The sequence below is a fragment of the Megascapheus bottae genome, chromosome 19, assembly GCF_031878675.1.
Source record: "Megascapheus bottae isolate mThoBot1 chromosome 19, mThoBot2.hap1, whole genome shotgun sequence".
Classification (NCBI taxonomy): Eukaryota; Metazoa; Chordata; class Mammalia; order Rodentia; family Geomyidae; genus Megascapheus; species Megascapheus bottae.
The window spans coordinates 13,719,375-13,738,963 of record NC_143527.1 but is presented as its reverse complement, the minus strand read 5'-3'; the positions used below and the strand labels follow the sequence as shown (position 1 = coordinate 13,738,963).

Genomic DNA, 19,589 nt, shown 5'->3' with positions numbered 1-19,589 from the left:
CTTGGTCTATGCAGCAAAGAGAACCTCAGAAATAAGCAGAATATGAAGGGAGTGGGAAGGAAAGTTTGCTTGCTGCTGTAAATTTTTACCATATCCACCCAATGAACTAGCTGGTGGGGTGAACTTGACAATGGAGTCAAATTTTATGGGATTTTCGGGGGAAGCAAAACAGAAGTAGAGGTGAGGGGAAAAAATGTGCTAATAAATACTCCAGGTATTTAATCAAGAACACCTTACCCATGGCACTACTGTGAAGAGGCCTCCGTCGGGGGTTATTGCTAGAATACTGATAATACTGGGAGCCAGGTTTGGTGGGCGAAAGGGTTCCTGGATTGCCCATTTCCATGTCCCCTCCGAGGAGACTCTGCTAAAAAGGTAAAAGAAAGAGAGAGAGAGAGAAAAAAAAATATGTATATAATGTTAATTCTTTACATTCACCAACTCTCCTACAGACTGTGTGTCAGTACAGTCAAACCAATGCAACTGACAGATTCAGTATCTGCCAAGCTGAAATAAGTCAAAGAATACAAACCAAAAAGGAAAACCCGTGCAGGGAACTGGCCCCAAGACTGTGAATTCGTCAACCTTTACTTGAGAGGAGAGTAGAGGACGATTCCTGTTACACGATGAGCATTTTAGTCCTTTCAGATGGTAACATTTCAGTTTCCTAAGAAAATGGCATTTGTGGAAGAAGGATGTTTGCGTGCTCTAGACCGAGGCTCCTATGTGGGAACTGTGGGTGCCTGGCCTTCACAAGAACCACAAGAGGCTCACTTTCCCAACATACATGACTTCCTCTGCCATGCGTAAGGGGTGAGTGTGGACACAGCCCTGTGCTGAGAATGCAGCCTTCCTGCACTTCATGATCCTCCACAACTTTACATAGCACCCACAAAGAGACCCAGCCCCCACAAAGAGACAGGACAGCCGAACAGAGAACAAATTCAAATGCTCACACTAAGCTGCAAGACAATAGGATAGGTAGGCATCGTAAGTTACTAGGAATAAATAAGAAGGCTTGAGAATAATCCGTCTCGTAAGGAATAGCAGAAGCTAAAACATAGTCCCACAGATTATAAACAGTGACCTGAAGGCTAGAAAACTTTTACAAATACCCTTAACTTATCACGGGATGACGAATCACTCAACTTGCAAAACTTGACGACGTAAGACAGCTTCTATAATAATATTACATTTTCTAAAAGCCACATAGAAACTTACCCATAATATATAAATCGCCTGATTATACTCTGCATTGAACACATTGTTCTTTTAATTATTCTGGTGTGCAATAAAACAAGTGTAGATAGTACCATTTATATTAAGAACAAATTTACTGTTTAATAAAGAAATTTTAAAATTAAGTACTAAAAAATCTAACTTTATCGTTACTTGTAATCAACTTTTACTGACTGAACTAATTACTGTCCTTGATAAAGTACAGAATGTGTTTTCCCTAATCTAAATTCTAATCACCATGTCACTCACAACAGACTTCGGGATGCTTCTCTAACGCACTATTCACATGCAAAATACTCTAAATAGGCCAATTATGACTCTGCCCCTGTTCCCTGGTTAACCCGCTGAGAACTGAAAAATTTCACAAGGCAGTCACCAACTAAAACAAAGGGTCCTTGTTTTAAATTAAGACAGTCTTTTTGATTCCTAAATAGCTCAACAAAGTGGCATGTCTTCTTGTGAAAGCAGTTGGTCAAATATGACCCATAAGCTGGAAAATCAGAAATTCAAAGCTCCGGACTCCACCACTATATAGCTAAATATCATAAAGAGACCTCTCTGTTGCCAGTGTTGGATAGGTACTATGCAAAGGGCTAATCAGTGACTGACAAGCTTACTCTCCAGCCGGGACTTTTTTTTTAAAAGAGATATCCAATAAACATTTTATTATTATAAAATTTCAACAATGAGATTTAAGATTGAAAACATACGATGAGTAATAAAATCACCTGCGGGCACCTTCATCTTTGCCATGTAAAGCGTAAAAGTCTGGATTATTACAATTAAAATTCTGACATCTGTATGCTCAACTATTGCCTCTCCCAAACTTAGATGTTATAATACTATCCAGTTACAAAAAAAACCCTTATTATGAGAAAGTTTTACATAAATTAAGAATCTCGTAGTTAACAACATGTTTCTATCATTTAAAAGAATCAGACTAAAAAATTTAGAATCTCAACATAAAATTACACTCTTGGAATTCTTATTTTTACTTAAGCCTTTTCAAGGTCTTACTGTACTTAAAGTCTTAATCCAAAGAGTCTTGAATTTTTCACTGATAAAGCTACATATGATTTAAAGTCACAATCTCCTATGGACTGATAAATCTCCAAATGAGCCTTTATTTCACTGGGAAAGAGAGTTTGTCAATGTTACTCTGTAAGTGTTATCATTTTGCAGTGTCTGGAATCACACCCAGGGACTCATACATTTTAGGCAAGCACTGTACCATCTGAGCTATGTCATCAGCTCCATGGAAATAGCACTATCAGCAACTTACGTTTATCAGTAATACAGACTTTATTCTGATAGGCCATTAACCTTATTTCTCTAATTTTCTTTTATTGGAAAAAAACCCTAAGACTCAAAAAAGGCTGAATAAATGCAGAAATACTTCCCTTCTGAGTGAGCCTAACCCACTCATAAATTTCTACAGGCCCTGGTGGCAAAAGCTTCACTCAGGAAAGTAGATGTATTTAATAGGACAAACTAAAAACCATATGCAGGTTTCAGCAGTACTCACAATAAAGAGCCGTGAAAAATATAAGATGATGATAATAGGAAAAGGAAAACAGCTGACTGGCTAGGGCTGACCTTACTGCTATTAGTGTAAAAAAAATCATTTTATGGATCATGCATCCAATTCTTGTATAGGAGCCACGTGAACTCTGAGCAGTAACCATACAAAGATCAAGTAGAACTTCCAAGCACCTAGCACTTGTTCTTACTACAGCCCCCTATCTCCTCTTTTCATACAATGCATATTCTTGTTTCTGTCTTTTTGGACTTGTTTGTTCCTTTTGTTTTTCACTTGGGACAATGGAATCATTCTTGTAAAGCAACAAAAATAAACACTTCCTCATACTTAAAGGGGCTCTAATCACCCCCTTAGGGAAAAAGTAAAGATAAAAATATATGTACTCTTATTGTAAAGTATGCTTGTAAAGTGAACAATGACTACTTACTATTGTTTGGCATTTACGTCACATACTGAATTCTCTGTAGCCATGAGAAAGGTTAAAAAAAAAATCCATTGGCAAAAAACAAAACAAAACAAAACAAAAAACCCTTGCCTTTATGAATTAAAAAAATTACTGGAATTTGATTTAAGGCAAATTAAGTAAACAGTTAAAAATGGGAAAGGCATTCGATTACTTAGGAATTTTCCTAGGTGTATTCATGGGTCTGAAAGCAAATTTATACTTAATGAAAGTTAAATTTAAAAGCCAACGCTCCTTTCAAAACTGGCAGGTTCACCCTTGTCTTAAATAGGATTACAAAGGTTTTAGGTTGCTCCCCTGTGCAACCTCATGCTCTGTGGTTTTTGTTGGGAACCAGAACTTAGCTGCCAGGGTCTGCCAGGAAACACTGGAAGCCAAGATGTGGCATCTCATAAAGCTAAACTGAAAATCTTAACTCATGATTGACCATTTTCCTTAATTGTTCCCCTGTGATGAGACAAGCCCCTGCTTTAATGTACAATCGAAGCAAACAACATCAAGACTTAAAATACCCCACCCAAAGAATAAAATACATTGACTCTGTCCACCAGGTTTAAAGCATTGGGACTTTACCCTCACACTTTATCCCCCAGCAAATCATCACTGGCAGCAGTAGTAGTAGCAGCACAGCCAAAAGCAACCTCAGAGGGAGAGTTTGTTTCAACTATTTTTTGTTTGTTTTACATAACATGTGGGCCTCAGCTTATCCTTCCAACAGTCTCAACCCAGTCTGTATTTTATGGCTCCAGAAGTGTGTGGGGCGGGGAGGGGGAGCAGTAGCTTCTTAACATCCTTGGTCAACCACTAAACCTCCCTTATGCAACCAAGGAGGCAAACCATGAATTAAACTTGAGAAACAGAAAACCAGCACATATCTCAAATTAGATTTATAACTGAATGGTAATCAAAAATAGAACTAACTGCTTGAAGCTTAAATTATCAACTTTTTTTTCTTGTTCAACTAAAATCATCTTGCTCTGAACTATTATTTCATTTCAGTCAGCACTTTAAATGTAATGGGTGGGTGGTTCATTTCTAAAAAGGAAGATTATATTTACCCTTAATTATAGATATGAGTGAGATCGGAATACAGTACATGCTGCTTTGGGGGAGGGGAGCTTATAATTAATTCATCTAATAGGTGAATGACCTTGAATTTTACAGTTGGGACTTGAGGAGGGAGGGTTAAAAAAGTAGAAAAGAACACCAAAATCTTGGGGGGGGGGGTACGGGTAAGGATGTGCGTGTGGATTTTAGGGCTTTCTCTGGTTTTGAGTCATTCCCATTACTTGTGATCTGATATCAGACACAACATGTTGGGGGGATGTTGCAGAACAGAGAAAAGCAGCCTCAGATGAAACCAGATTAAGCTCCTTTTCTGAACTATTGCCAAATGCTTGTGAGTCTAATTCATGTTTGGGTATTCTCGTACGCACACAGCTGCAACTCTATTCTTTCATCACAAACCTAAGTGATGTATAGTGGCTTTGTACGTCGAGCTGACTCCATACAGCCAAGGGTTTCTTTTTTAATTTAAATCTTAAAATGGAAATAAAATCCTGAATGTTGGATATTTGTGGAAATGTATGATAGACTAGGTAGATATAAGTGCAAAACACACATGAAGGGAAGTTACAGATTAAAGGTACTTTTTTTTAATACAACCGAGGTCACTCTACATAGCTAATTTTTCACCAAATTGGGGTTTTTCAAAGACACTGCTGAATAAGACTCCTCACCGCCATGGGGAAGTTTTTGCAAATCCCTGTCGAATAGCTGCTGCTGAATTTGCCATTCTGACCACAGAAGGGCCATTGCTGACTTACTACAGTAGCAGGAGGGGGTGATAATTTTGCTGCTGTTGGCACTTACTCTGCAACCTAGAATATATCTCACACCAAAGGGCAATGAAGAGCACAGTATTTCCACCTGTCCACTTTTGAACTTCAAAGCTTTGAACAGAAGGTCAGTCTTTGGACTATCTTTATTCCTGATTCCCAATGGTTCAGGAAGGCACATTTTACAGACTTTTCTACCCTATGGTTGGTTTCAGCAAAAGGGGAACTTGGGGAAAAAGAGAAACACAAGCTAGCAGAGGTAACATTAACCATCAGGGATGTGGTAGATTGTTGCTGTGCTGCACAGAACTGCAAATGACTGAAATGATCATTTAGCAAATAGTTTCTTCTAAGGGCTCTGGTTAATTGTGTTATTTTTCCGCATTGAATGTGTAGTACATATTGTGTTTGGTAGCCAATATGAAGTAGAATTCAAGCACATTCAGAAAGAGTTGGAGGAGAGTTTGAGGTCTGATGAGTGAGGTATCACCCTAGCTCAGCAGGCTGGCAATGACAGGAGGGGTTAGTTATATAAATGTAGGAAAAGGTATTACCAGCCTCAGTGGAAGGGATCTCAGAAAAGCTTTATCACAGAGAATTGGGCAAAGAAACAATATGTGTTCAATGTCTCTAGTGGAGTTGGTGCTTAGTACATAGCTTTCCCACACTTCTCCCCCAGAGCCATGCTGCAGTCCATTATTATTTAAAAGGATCCTTGAAAGTTGAGAATGCCAGTCCACTCTTCTCCTCCTGAAAACCCATTCTGGAATTCCAGGTCATCTATTACATATTAAAAGGGGAGATTTCATATCAAAGTATATTCCAACATAGTAGATTTTTCAAGGTCACACTCACACAATCTGAAAAATAATTAAATACAGGAGACTACATAAACAATGATGATAGCCTCATGGCCTAGAGTTGCAATGCCAAAAAGAATGACTAGGATTTTTTTCCATATTTAATAAAGAATTGGCCAACAGTCTCAATAATTTGAGCTTAAGTAGCCATTTTTCTGGAACTGCCACAAAGATTTCTTCAGTGGCTCATTTAATTTTGCTTTTGCAGGCAGGAACACACGGCTACTGCTAATTCAACTAGATTCAAGATCAAAATTAGTTACAGTTAGATAACTAGGTGTTTACAAAAATAAAAAGATGTTTTACATGTAGAATTATATACATATGATATTAGATACATACGTATTATTACTGGAGTAGCCACTGAAAAATGACAAGTATGGTCCAATTTTGTATTTTTCCCCTTGCAAGACCAATTATAGCCATTTAATGAGTGTTGATATTGTGCTCAAAGAAATTCTTTTACTTCTTCCTTATGAGAAAAATACAAATGAATGTATCTGATAATTTTGGTTCAGAATCTGCATAATTCCCAATGAATTCAACTGACCTTGAAAAAACATTTCAAAAACTGAAACACATTGTCTTTAGGTATAAAGAAATACAACACTTTATATTTAAATGATATAATGTGATGCAAAGGTTGTCATGGTAACTATTACTTAATGTATAATAGTAATAGTCAAGTAAAAACTCATACATTTTGGTATGGAAATTTTAAGTGCCCGAGGGTTGGCAAGATTCATGCATACATCTATTTGACCACCTCTGAAATTTAACAAAATATATATTATTTATTGTATACACTAAAGTAAAGAGGTTTGTCCGTGGTTTCTGAAAATCCATTTTGGAATTCCAGGTTATCTATTACACATTAAAAGGGGAGATTACATTTACTGATAGAAATGTAGAAATTTATCAAAAAGAAAAATATAATGAAGTTGAATTTGAAGAAATCTTAAGTAAACAATGCAGAACTTAAGATAGCGATCATGTCACACAAAAGTTCCTTCTCGGGTCAAGAAGCTCATTTAATACATAGTGCAATGATTGGATATTGTACTACTATGATTTGCCTTAATGATGTTTTTCTTTAGCAATTCTGTGACAAAATAAAAACAGAATAATCTGAGTGAGACCTGTTAATGTACTAAGGAATTAGCACCTTTTCATCTATAAATACAAACATGTGGTTATAATAAATGAGCTGAGAAGTTTATTTGGCCATGTTGCTATTTAAGTAAAATAAAAGAATTATTAAGCTGTCACATGTCAGTCTTCATCATGATGGGTGGGGAAGTTCTACTTCAAGGTTATTGTTAATGTCTGTCCCTGAACAAGGATCTATAAAATCCATTTTTATGACACAGGCTCCCTGGAGACAGGAATGAGGTTCTCCTTTATGCTGTTTATCCATCCCCTCACAAGTACACTCAATTATAGTCTAATGGCCAACTCTGCAAGACATCACTTAAGGAAAGTGTCCCAATAATATCTGCACCTGTAAATAAAGTGACAAGCCCACCATATGACATGAGAAAAATCAAGATTATCTGGTGCAGTAGTAAATGCATAATGGAACGTCAAATTATCCTAAAACTATACAAATCTTTATCATCTTTCCAGAGCTAAGCACAGCTTCCTGCTTTGTGGGCCTTAACTCTTTACTGCCCACCAGTCCCTTTCTTGACTGAATGTGTAGCTGAGTATGTGTGGCATGAAGGCATGACATTAATACACTTGTTATATCATTCATATTATAATACCTAGCAGTGTCTAGCACAGATATCGGCTGTGGCAGAAACTCACTAAATAATGACATGAATGCAGAACTATTGGTATTGAGCAACTCAGGGCCTCAGACATTGTGATGGCATACTTGTTATAACCATGTGCCTACATATTCCTTCAGTCATTTTTTCTGTTGCTGTTGCCAGTAACTGGAACCAGGTACATGTACAGGGGCCTCAGTTGTAATAACAAGTGAGATATGTAAGTCCTCCATCGAAGTAGAGATGGGGACACATAGTGGCTGGCAAAGCAGTAGAAGCAATCAGACCTGCCTTGAATGTCTGTTCCTACCCTGTCACTCCTCCCTACTTCTTTCTTTCTTTACACTTTGCAGCTGTTGCTCTTTTCCCTCCATTGATAAGATCTGAAATTCATCTCTACAGGTCAACCTAACTCCGAAAGACAGGCTTGTGTGCAAGTGGTGCTTGTCCTTTGATAACCCACACAGCTCATCTAATCGCAGCAGATTCCTTGTCTTCGAAGTGAAAGTATAAGGATAGATACTTATAATAAATATGAAATTAGGTAATACTTTTTGCTTAGCGAAGTTCCCAGTTCTTAATGAGTCTTTCTGAACTGATTAATTGTATATACTACAAAATACTACAATAAGCACAATTTTTATTGTACAGGATTATTATGCTTGAGTAAAATGATGTACATGCAAGTAACTCACATATACTATATATAGTCTATATAGCTAATATTTATAGTACATAGCTAATATACAGAGTATATACATATAGCTATAGTATACGTCCACAGATACACATACACAAATACACACATGTATGTATACGTACACACGTACACACACACACACACACACACACACACACACACACACACACACACACACACACAGAAATAACTGCTGAGGTTTGGAACTCCAAACTCTAGAACAAATAAACCCTCATTTCTGTGCCAGAATATGCACTGACTCTTGGTGCTCTTATTTCCTCTCTTACTCCCATTGCCTTCCACTCAAGCCTGAGAACTATTTGTAAGCTTTATAGCTAAAGGTACATACTTGATCACCTGAGCTACAGCTTCACTTCTGGCTTTTTGTTGCTTAACTGGAGATAAAAGTCTTATAGTCTTTCTCCTATCTAGACTGGATGTGAACCATAACCATCTACCTGCTCCTTAGCTGGGATTACAGACACCAGCATCTAGCTGCCCTGGATGCTTCCTCTATTAGTCATCACTAATCCTGTAGTTAACCAACCTCTCCAAGGACACTGTATGTCAATCCACCTCCCCACTATCTCTTCCTTTGGTCTTCACCTCTAGACTTTTCCTCTACTTTATCTTACAACTCACACTGTATGGCATATGGACAAGTAACCATTTACAACTATGAGTTCTTCTTCTAATATGTAGGTTTTTCAAGGGCAGAAGGAACTGCCTCCCCCTCACCTACATATTCCTCGAAGCTGGCACAATAGGCCCCAGGACATAGTAGGCCTTCAGTAAATGCCAACTGCTGTATGTAGTTAGTCAAATAATTCCAGAGTCTGCTTACACAATTTTAATCATTATCATGATGATAACTTCTCCATCTCAAACCAATGGGCACACAAATACTTCTCCTATACATTTAGTCCTGTCCCTGCTTTTCTCTATTCACCTCATTTGTGCTTGAAATTAATCCTAAAATTTAATCTTTAGCATGAGAAGTTCCAGGCATCTTACTTTTTCATACAGCGTTTCAATCCTTTGAAGTATTTTGAGTCAGAATTTGTCTAGTCTGTGAAGAAACCAGAGTCATTCTAACTATACACAGCATTGCTTAACTTTGTTGTTGGTGTTAAAAAACAAAAACAAAAAAAAGCCACATGTGGTGGCTCATGTCTGTAATTCTAGCTACTCAGGAGGCTGAATCTGAGGATTGTGGTTCAAAGCCAGCCCAGGCACTAAAGAATGTGAGACTCTTATTTCCAATTAACCTCTAGAAAACTGGAAGTGGTGTTTTGGCTCAAGGGGTAGGGCAGTAGCCTCGAGCTGAAGAGCTCAGGGACAGCACCCAGGCCCAGAGTTCAAGTCCCACGATTGACAACAAACAAACAAACAAACAACAACAAAAGGGTCTATGAGGGGTTTAGTTGAAACACAGACTATTCTAACTACATAGGATGGTTGACCTTTACAGAATTCACTCAAAGGGATTCAAAACAGAATGGAGAGAGAAGGGAAATGCAGACATACAAGGGAAGAACACCTAGACAGAAAACAAAGAAGGTGACAACACAAGCACAACAGGAACAAAGGCTTACTCGTGTAGTTTGGAGGAGAGATTACATTAAGGAACTTAACATAAAGAATAGATTGAGGGCACTTAAAACACTATGCTGGGAAACAATCTCCTTAGTAGGTAGGAAGGTAGTCTATGCACAGGGAACTCTTGGATTCTGCTTCCCTAACTACTCATAAGAAGCAAAGTGACAAAAATGGTCACAGTAGAATGAATGGCAAGAACAAGATCATTGTGGCAACAACTTAAGAACTGAACTGAGATGTAATGCAAAACTCACAAACACTTCTGACTACAAATGACATGGCCAGCCCAATCTTTAGGCTTAAGCATGCACCAATTCATCTGAATTCTTCCTAACCTATCCAGAATGGTACTGAAAACAAGATCAAGATTGCCAAAAATGTTCTCAAAAAGTCAGAGAGAGCAGGTCAGTCTCTGTGGCCATATGTTCTGCGTTGCCACCTCTCAACAATCTTGCTATGGTATTATAGCAGCCATGTGTAACAGGCTAGGCTGTGTCCCAATAAAACTTTATTTATACACATGGACTGTGAGGTAGATTTGGCCCCAAGTCATAAATTTAATGAAAGTAAAGTGTTTTAATAGGTGCACATCCCCAGTATTTAATTATTTCCCTGGGTCATGAAACCTTACATATGCTACCTTCACTTGAACTCCCCTGCCCACCTCCCATCCTCCAACCATTACCTCAGACCATCTAGAATGATCCATCATCTCACCAAAATTGACTTTCTGTTCTCTCAAGCAGAAATCTTTATACAGCTCACATACCGCATTTCTAAGGATACTATAACTTCAATGTACCTTTCAAGCCTCTCTTTCCTCTTCCACAGAGAACACTAAGAAGCATTAAGTGTGTACTATAAACAAATCACTTTGCAGGCACTGAGGGCCTGAGACTTCTTCAGGTGAGCCTTCTCCTTGAAAGGTCTTTTGTATACATTCTACATAAGGCAAGGCATGCAAAGAAAGGCAAAACCCCAAACAACAACGACGACAACAACAAAACACCCCATAGACTACAATCAAACGGCATCTCTTTGGGCCTCTTTCCCTTATATACCCAAGGCAGACAAATTCCCCATTCTTGCTGTAGTTATAAGCCCCTCCCAGGGAGAGGTAACTCTGTAAATGCTCAGCGAAAGAGCAGCAAGTAATCTGTACAGTGCAGTACAGGATATGATGGCTTTGCAACTCTCTTCATCTTCACAGTCTTTGAGGAAGAAAGCTGATTAAGCCCACTCTATAGATGAGGTGTCCTGAGAAGAAAGCTAGCTCTAAGCCCACAATTATGTAAAAACTCATTGCAGATGTGGCACGCCTGCTAACATTTCCCAGTGATGCCTAGTAATCCCCACATCTGCAATTCCCAACAATAACATCATGCCCATGTTTAGATGACGTGCTCAAAGCTGCCCTGGAATATCTTTGCTTCTTTTACTTCCAACCATTGCCTGCTTCAGAACCTCATCTCTGTTCACAGCAATGAGCCTCTGGGTCCTGGGCCTCTGAGTTCCACAGTCCCTTCCATAAGAAACACTGATGGTCCTTCTCTGGAAAGTCCCAGAGAACATGAGACATTTTGCTCAGTAAAGGAACTGGTCTCCAGTGGGTCTGTATGTTCCAATATTCATACCTACAACTTTGAAAACAGCTTAATCTTTGAGAAAGATGACAGGAAAAAATTTAAATACCTTTATGAAGACTATATTTTTAATTTCATTACAATAATTATGAAGCATTGTATATATAATATATATATTATATATAGTCTTTCCCCACCCAAAGATGTAGGACAGGCATAATTTTATTATGAGTTCACATAATACCTCATTATAAACAAATTTAGATATTGAGCATGTGGCACTGACTTGCTGAACTAGTTCACAGCCAATCTAAACAAAAACCATAGAGGACTCAGCAGAACAAACACTTTCAAAGGAAGACCAAAATAATCTTGCATATCTATGTTTAAAAGAACCAAACACTTTGATCTTTTCACAACAATTATTTGAAAGTAATGTGATGGCAAGAAGTTAAACTTTGGGCTCAACGAAAAACCAAACAAATTTTCAGTCAATAAAAACGAGTGGAAAGAAGGTTATTTAAAAAAACAAGGACTTGAAAATGATTCTAAAGATGAACCACAAAATTAATGTGAGATAGCAGTTAGGAAGAATTTTACAAAGGAATAAGTGTGGAAAAAACACCTACACTCAACACACACACACACGGAGTAAATTAAAATAATGTGGTACTGACCCGTGAACAAGATGTAGCACAGAAAGATTTGTGATAAATATGCAATGAAGAAATGAGAAATTACTAAGAATTGAAGACAAAAAAGTTTTATGCTTTACACTTAAGGCTTAAATGTTCATGTCCAAATATTAAAATGTGAAAGCCTCAGTGCTTGGAATGTAGCTCACTACTGGGGGGAATAAAAGAACAGAAGGAAAAGGAGACGAGGGAGGAAGAGGAGAAGGAGAATGATGAGGGGGAAAAAAAAAGAAATGTAATAGCAAGAAAATAAAACATAAACAGATTTTCTAAAGAACACCTTGAAGCAGAAAGCCAGGGATGGGTGGCTCGTACTTATTATCCTAGCTACTCAAAGACACAACAGGTTAAACGTTCTACCAGGACAGTTACTATTTCTCTCTTCTTTTTTTTTTTTTTTTGCTACTAAACAGGAGATCTTTTATTATTTTTTTCTCCATATATTTTCATTGTAATTAATAGAAGGGTTACATTATATTCTCCAGATAGAAGGTGCATTACTTCACAAACATTGATACCCTTTCTCATGTCTTGATCCCCATTTCCCGACCCTCATCTTGTTTTCCCCTCTTCCCTATCCGATTTCAAATAACAATACGCACATATATATATATAATATATCAGATAACAAGGTGAAATAGTGTAACAATATGAGATAATCAAGGGACAGCAAAAGAGATGAGAGATAACATAGTACAGTAAGGACAACAATCACTCATTATATGGCTTTTGTTTCTATATCCTGGAGGTCCTTCATGTATCGTCATACTATATGGCCTTATGTATCTAGGTTTTGTTCTATTGTAAATCTCTGCTAGGAGAGCCCAAGGTTTCTACTGATTATGACAAATGAGGGAAACCATTAAGCCTATGTTCCTTTGAGTCTGGCTTACTTCACGATGGTTGCTATTTCTGAAATTGTTTCAGAGAAGGTGCTTTTGCCATATAAATAGGACTTCTTTACCTGTCTTTGCTCAAAGAAATAAGTCATCTACATAATGACCTTAAAAATAAAACTAATATTTGATTTTCTGTTAAACTAGTTATTTATAAAAAGTAAATATTTATTTATTTGACATTCCATAATTGTTCCCTCAGTTCTAAAACTCTGTAAGTTCAGAAAATATTATATAATTTTTGTTTTGAAAAACCTGGCTTGAACTGATATAAGCATATCTTAAGAAACAGAAAATTACCTATTTAACTATTTGATAGTTTGTTTATTGTATCAAATTATTTTTGTGATGGTCCGAGGGCTTGAATTTGGGGCCTTAAGTTCTCATTTGGCTTTTTGTTCATGGATGGCACTCTACCTCTTGAGGCATGCCTCCAATTCCAAGCATATAATAATTTCATGTGGCTGCAAAGTCTATGGGGGTCAGGAGAGGTGGACACAATATATGTTACATGTACCATTTAACTTTAGAAAATACAAATAATTCCTCAATTCTGAGGTACTTTTGGCCAAAGAGTTCTACATAAGAGACTGTGCCCTCTGAAAATCCTTCCCCTACAAAGTACTTAAGGCAAAGAAATGTACTACAGTCATTGTTTACTTTTAGAGATACTGTCACACCTAAAACTATTCAAAATTAATTTAGATTATTCATTCTTCAACTGTTCAAGTTCAGTGTGTTAATTTGAAGAGGTGTGTCAAAACCTAGAACTTCTACAGGGGACATGACATACATAATCTTTTGCTACAAAATCTCCTTTTAATATTTGTTTGGAGAGTATCTTCACACTCAAGACTTATATTATGATCTATTAACATTTTAGTTGTTTTGATTTGAAAACTACTCAAATGGACATTTAATATTTGCAGGTATTTGAAGAAAATTTCATGTAATCAAAAAATGAAAACTATTGATCCATCCACAGTTCACTGACATGGAATATGCAGTGCTCTTTTTCATTAGGACTCACCTTAAGTTATGCTTTGATGTGAGTATTTTACATTTGAAGCCACATTTCTCTAAAAGTTATTATTGTGCAGTTTTAAAACTGCCAGGGAAACCTGAGCTAGATTGTGTGTGTGTGTGTGTGTGTGTGTGTGTGTGTGTGTGTGTTTTACATAAGTATGTATGCTATATACAATATTTGTAGTAACTTGTTTATTTGTGTACTGCTGCCAGCACACAAACTTACATGCTACCCTCCTTCCTTTTGCAAACATACACAGCAATTCTCATAACTCTTACCACATTGCCGGAATGGCCAATTCTGGATAAATGGGATGAGAAATTAAGATGCTTCATGGACATGTTCACAGTTCAACCAGATTTCAGACTTTTATTATTTAGTGATGCCTTTGCCAATGCAAGTAGAAAACAAAAAATATCTTTACACAAACAAACAGTAATTTACTTTTTTTATTTTCCTTTTTCCCAGTCCTGGGCTTGAACTCAGGGCCAGAGCACAGCTATTAGACTTTTTCAAGGCTAGAGCCCTACCACTTAAGCCTCAGCACTACTTCCGGCATTGTTTTTTTTCATGTATGTGGTACCGAGGACTCAAACCTGGGTCTTTATGCATGCTAAGGAAAGCACTCTACCACTAGGCCAAGCTCCAGACACCAACGTAATTTCTTTAATAAACATATGGTAACATTCTAGGAAGTTTTCTAAGCACTTATGATCAAAGACAGCCTGATTGATGCACATTCCATCTATGGATTTGCAAGAAAACATGAACAAATACAGTGACTTTCTATTGAGATGGGTTGGGTTTGCAAGATGAGATATATTCAGACAGAAATATAAAATACATAGAAACATTGTAAATATATTGAAAAGGAATGGTTTAGAGATGATCAAACCTTAGGTAAGATTTAATAAGGAGAAGAGACTTCATTAAATTCATCTATGACTATCTTGCACCCTCCTGTGAAATAATCATCAACTGTTTTGAAACCCAATTAAGTGACAGATGAAATACAACTTCACAATGGTGTGGTCCAGTGGGCAGCAAATGCAGTCACTGAGCAATCTATGTAAAGTGAAAAGGGAAGAATCAGGAACTCCCTATCTCTGGATGTACAATTACTACCACCACCTCCCCCCAGAAAAGGAAAGGGAAAAGAAAAGAACAAAACTTAGAAGTGTTTAGATCCAACTACACATGCGTGGAGTCAGTGAAGAATGGAGTAGCATCCTGAAAGACATATTGGGAAGCAAACAGATAAATCCATAAAGCAGGGTATTCTAAAGGGAAATTAGCCCAGTTGTGATATTTAAGAGAGGGTGGTGAAGGGAGGAAGGATAGAGAAAGTTTTCAATTTTAAAACTCGCTGAAAAGATATGATAATCAAATGCAATGTCTGATGTAAACATGCTAACTGTCAAAAGACATTTGTAAGAACTGGATAAAGTTCCAGCATTCTATCAAAGAATGACTGACAGTCTCTCTAGCTTTGGTAATGGCAGTGTGCTGTGTTAAGGAAAAGAAGGCTTATTTGTTAAAGATGCTCTTGAGATATTTATAGGTGAAATGATATGCTGTGTAGGCTCTACTTAAAGTATTTGAAAAACTTGAAAGTGGAGAGCCAGGCATGGTGGCTCATGGCTGTAATTTCATCTACTCACAATCAGAGATTAGGAAGATGACCAGAAGTGAAAGTTAAGAAAATCTTATCCTCAACAATACCAAGTAAAAGCCAGTGGTAATGAAGCTTACCTGTCACCTCAGCACATGAAAGATATAAGCAGAAAGTAAGGGGGGGGGTCTAGGGTAGTTTGGGCAAAAATATTGTGATAGCTGTTTAAAAAAAAAAAAAACTAGAAGAAGAAGAGCCAGAGGCCTGGCTTGACAGTAGAATTCCTGCTAGCAAGCAGGAAGTCCTCATCTGACACCGATTAAACAAACCAACCACAATAATAGAAAAAAAGAAGTGGAGAACATAGTATATAAAGTGGCAAAAATGCCACAATCTATTGGGAGGAGATAACAGAACATGTTTCAACAAGATGAACTCCTATTATATTTGAACTGTTTCATGATTTAAAAAATAGTTCAGGCCGGTACCAGTGGCTCATGCCTATAATCCTAGCTAATCAGGAGGCTGAGATCTGGACATCATGGTTGAAAGCCAGCCAGAGCCAGAAAGTCTCATGTGACTTTTATCTCCAATTACCCACTCAAAAAAAAAACAGAAGTGAAACGGTGGCTGAAAGTGGTAGAGCACTCACTTTGAATAAAAGAGCTCACGGACAGTGCTCAGGCCCTGCGTTCAAGGTGCCAAGAATGACAAAAATAAAAACAAAGTTCAAAGAGATTATTAATGCATCAAGCAAACATATTCTTTTCCTTTTAATGGAAGTAAGGAACCTGAGTTTCAGAGCTCAACCAACAGCGCTGTTACGGGCTTCAGAGACCATTTTTAAGATGTACGTCTGTCCCATTCTTGGAGGAATATAAAGAGAAAAGTGCTCAGACACAACTTAAAGGTCAAGCAGAAGCAGATGATGAGAGAGAGAAAGCCAGAAGAACGGGCAGATGTGGGGACCATGTCCCAAACCAGCCCTTTAACTCCTGCACAACATGTGCTTCCTTTCCTACTCAGAGGCAGAAGGGGCTGAGAGCCTTGGACAGTGACAGGAGGGTACCCCAAGTCCCCCAAGTCAATCCACACCCCTGTAGGCAAAGACGACCAACCTCACAAGCTTTCCCAGTGCATCTACACTACACTCCTTCACACCTGCACAGGTGCTCACCAGGAAATGTACAAATAGTTAAATACTCTAATTTTGGCATTAAGGTGGGGGAAAGAAAAGCACAGAGAAGGGGGGGTGAGGGGGGCAAATAAACGGCAGGTGGATTTTTTTTTACATCGACATAAATAAAAACGTATTCATTAAATGTTTATGAAAGTCAAAATTCACTCAGCTCACTAAGCTGGGTTATTTGGCTACTGCTCAAACGTCAGCATGTCAATGTGTAGAAAAAGGGAGCTGTGTGTTTTTAGCTTGCAATTAGAAAGTGAGCATCATAGGTCTCGAATGCCTCCTGCAATAGATCGAATACAGCTACCTCTTACCCAGAGCCCATGCAGCCACCTGGCCACCCACTCATGGAGAACAGCCCTCCAGGGAGTGGGGTGCCTGGATTCAAGGAGTACCTCCACCCGCCCACCCATGACACCACATAGTGACCCCTGCCCATCCCAGTATTAAGTTATAAAGAAGCAACACTCAATCAAGTGCACAAAACTGAAAAAGACTACATGCAGACACTGTAGCAACTCCTCCCAGTTAATTACAACTACACACTGGCAATGCCGACACCACCCTGCAGACCTTAAGAGCCCAGGGACCTAAGAGGGCAGGCAAGGTAGGGACTAGAAAGTCCCCACAAAGAGGAATAACATCCCACCTTGCAGTCCAAGGAGATCAACTCCAAAGTGTAGAAGCCAGACAGACAGACAATGTCAATTGATGGCTACTTCCCAGGTAGACAATGTATTCAGAAGAAGCGAAAGGCTTATATAAGCTATAGCTCTTTACAAATAATAAGAATGGTCCATATATTAATTTTGGGGAAATACTCCCTTTTAAAAAAAAACAATTTTTGCATTGATTGAACCCTAATCAACATTACCTGCACTGATTCAAACCTTTATGCCTGATGATGCCAAATGAAATGAGCTTCGTGGGAGGGCAGTACCCAGGCTTATTCTAAAGCAAGGGAACAATAGATTTGGTATTACTGAGGTCTCTGGACTGTTCCAGGCTGTTTTGTTTCTCAATACCTCCTTTAGGATGCAGATAACTATATCTTCCTTAGCTTTCTGGACAAGAAAAAGTGTTACATTATCTGGGTGAGGCTGGGGAAAGACCATTAAGTATGGTTATTAGGAGAAGCAGAAGATCCAGGGATGCAGGCCTTCGCAGACCAGTCCCTAAACTCTTTGCAGCCTTGGATTCCTCCAGAATAGATGGGGTGGGGGGAGAGAATGCCTGCCCTTGTAAGTATTTAGAGAAACAGAGTCTACAGAGACGTGTTACACGTCACCCCAAGCACAGTGAGTTACAGTGAGTAGAATGCCATCCTGGGAATCAGGAAAAATTTCTTTGTTCGCCCATTTCCTGTTTTTACAAACCAGACCCTGCACCAGAGGTCAGGAGCCCAGTCATTGTACCATGCCCACAACAACAGCAGAGGTAGTGATAAGTAACAGAGCTCTGAAGTGTTCCTCAACCATACACCTGGTCCAATGTATGCCATCTCTCTGTGACCATGCACCCACCTAACACATACCAAGTATGCAGAAAGCCAAAAGCTCCCAGAGGGTTCAAGCAGTAGAGTAAAGGCATTTTTCAGGTCTGTGTTGTGAAACTCCTGCCATCATTCTTCTCCTGGTTGGTCAAGAGGTTCAGAGAGTTTTGTGCCCGTGGCAGGAAGGACTTTAATACATATAAGTCATCAATACAACTGGAGCCAGGGTATTAACTGAAATATGAATAGATTAAATGCCGTTGAACTGCACTTATTCAGTATTTTTTCTATTTTTAATGGCAAAAATCAATTGTCATTTTAGTTGTAAAATGAAAATAATAATACACCATCCCCTAAAGGCATATGCTATTTAGACCACATATAGAATACATAAAGTGGTATCTATGTTCAAGATGCTGGCTTTGCAAATAGTGATAAGTAGAAAAGTTAAGGGAAGGAGACAGTGTCTGATCGGATGGCACAGAGGAGAACTGAAGTAAAGGTGCCATGTACATAGTAAAAATGAGAATTTGGGGCAGAGACATCAGTTTGCACCTAAGCTCTGGCTTGCTGTTATATTTATTTGGTATGCTTGTATTCTAGCAGGGAATTCAGTGTTGCAAGAAGAGGTAGACGGGACTGAAAAGGAGAAGAAATGAATCAAATGAGAATTCAGATGACAATACAAAGTCCAATTGACCATTGTTAAAAAAAAAATAAGATGCTGGCTTTGAGAGGCAGATAAAATTTATGTTTTTACTCCTCTTCTAACCTCACACGTAATAAATATATGGGTTTAGAAAAGTCACACATACCAACTAAATATTGCCAAAAGAAGGAAAGAAAGAGAGAGAGAGAGAGAGAGAGAGAGAGAGAGAGAGAGAGAGAGAAAGAAAGAAAGAAAGAAAGAAAGAAAGAAAGAAAGAAAGAAAGAAAGAAAGAGGACAATTTCAGTGGTCCCAAAATTTTGAATTATTCAGAATATATAAAAGTGGGTAGGTTAGCAGTATACAGGGGAAACTGAATCAGAATTCAAATCAAAAGAAGACCAAAAGGAAAAGGGCGTAATTTAGAATGTTCCAATTCC

General features: G+C 38.1%; 1 protein-coding gene across 11 annotated transcripts in view; it reads right to left on the bottom strand.

The window, feature by feature from the left end:
- The window catches only part of Tcf4 (transcription factor 4), a 343,820-nt gene that overhangs the window by 123,332 nt on the left and 200,899 nt on the right, over window positions 1-19,589 (bottom strand). For 8 of the 11 annotated variants that reach the window (XM_090353043.1, XM_090353046.1, XM_090353045.1 and 5 more), the window contains one exon: window positions 238-367. In XM_090353043.1, the coding sequence (XP_090209169.1) occupies window positions 238-367 (130 nt within the window). The remainder of the gene's footprint in view (window positions 1-237; window positions 368-19,589) is intronic. The other 3 variants (XM_090353044.1, XM_090353047.1, XM_090353052.1) reach the window with 1 other exon arrangement.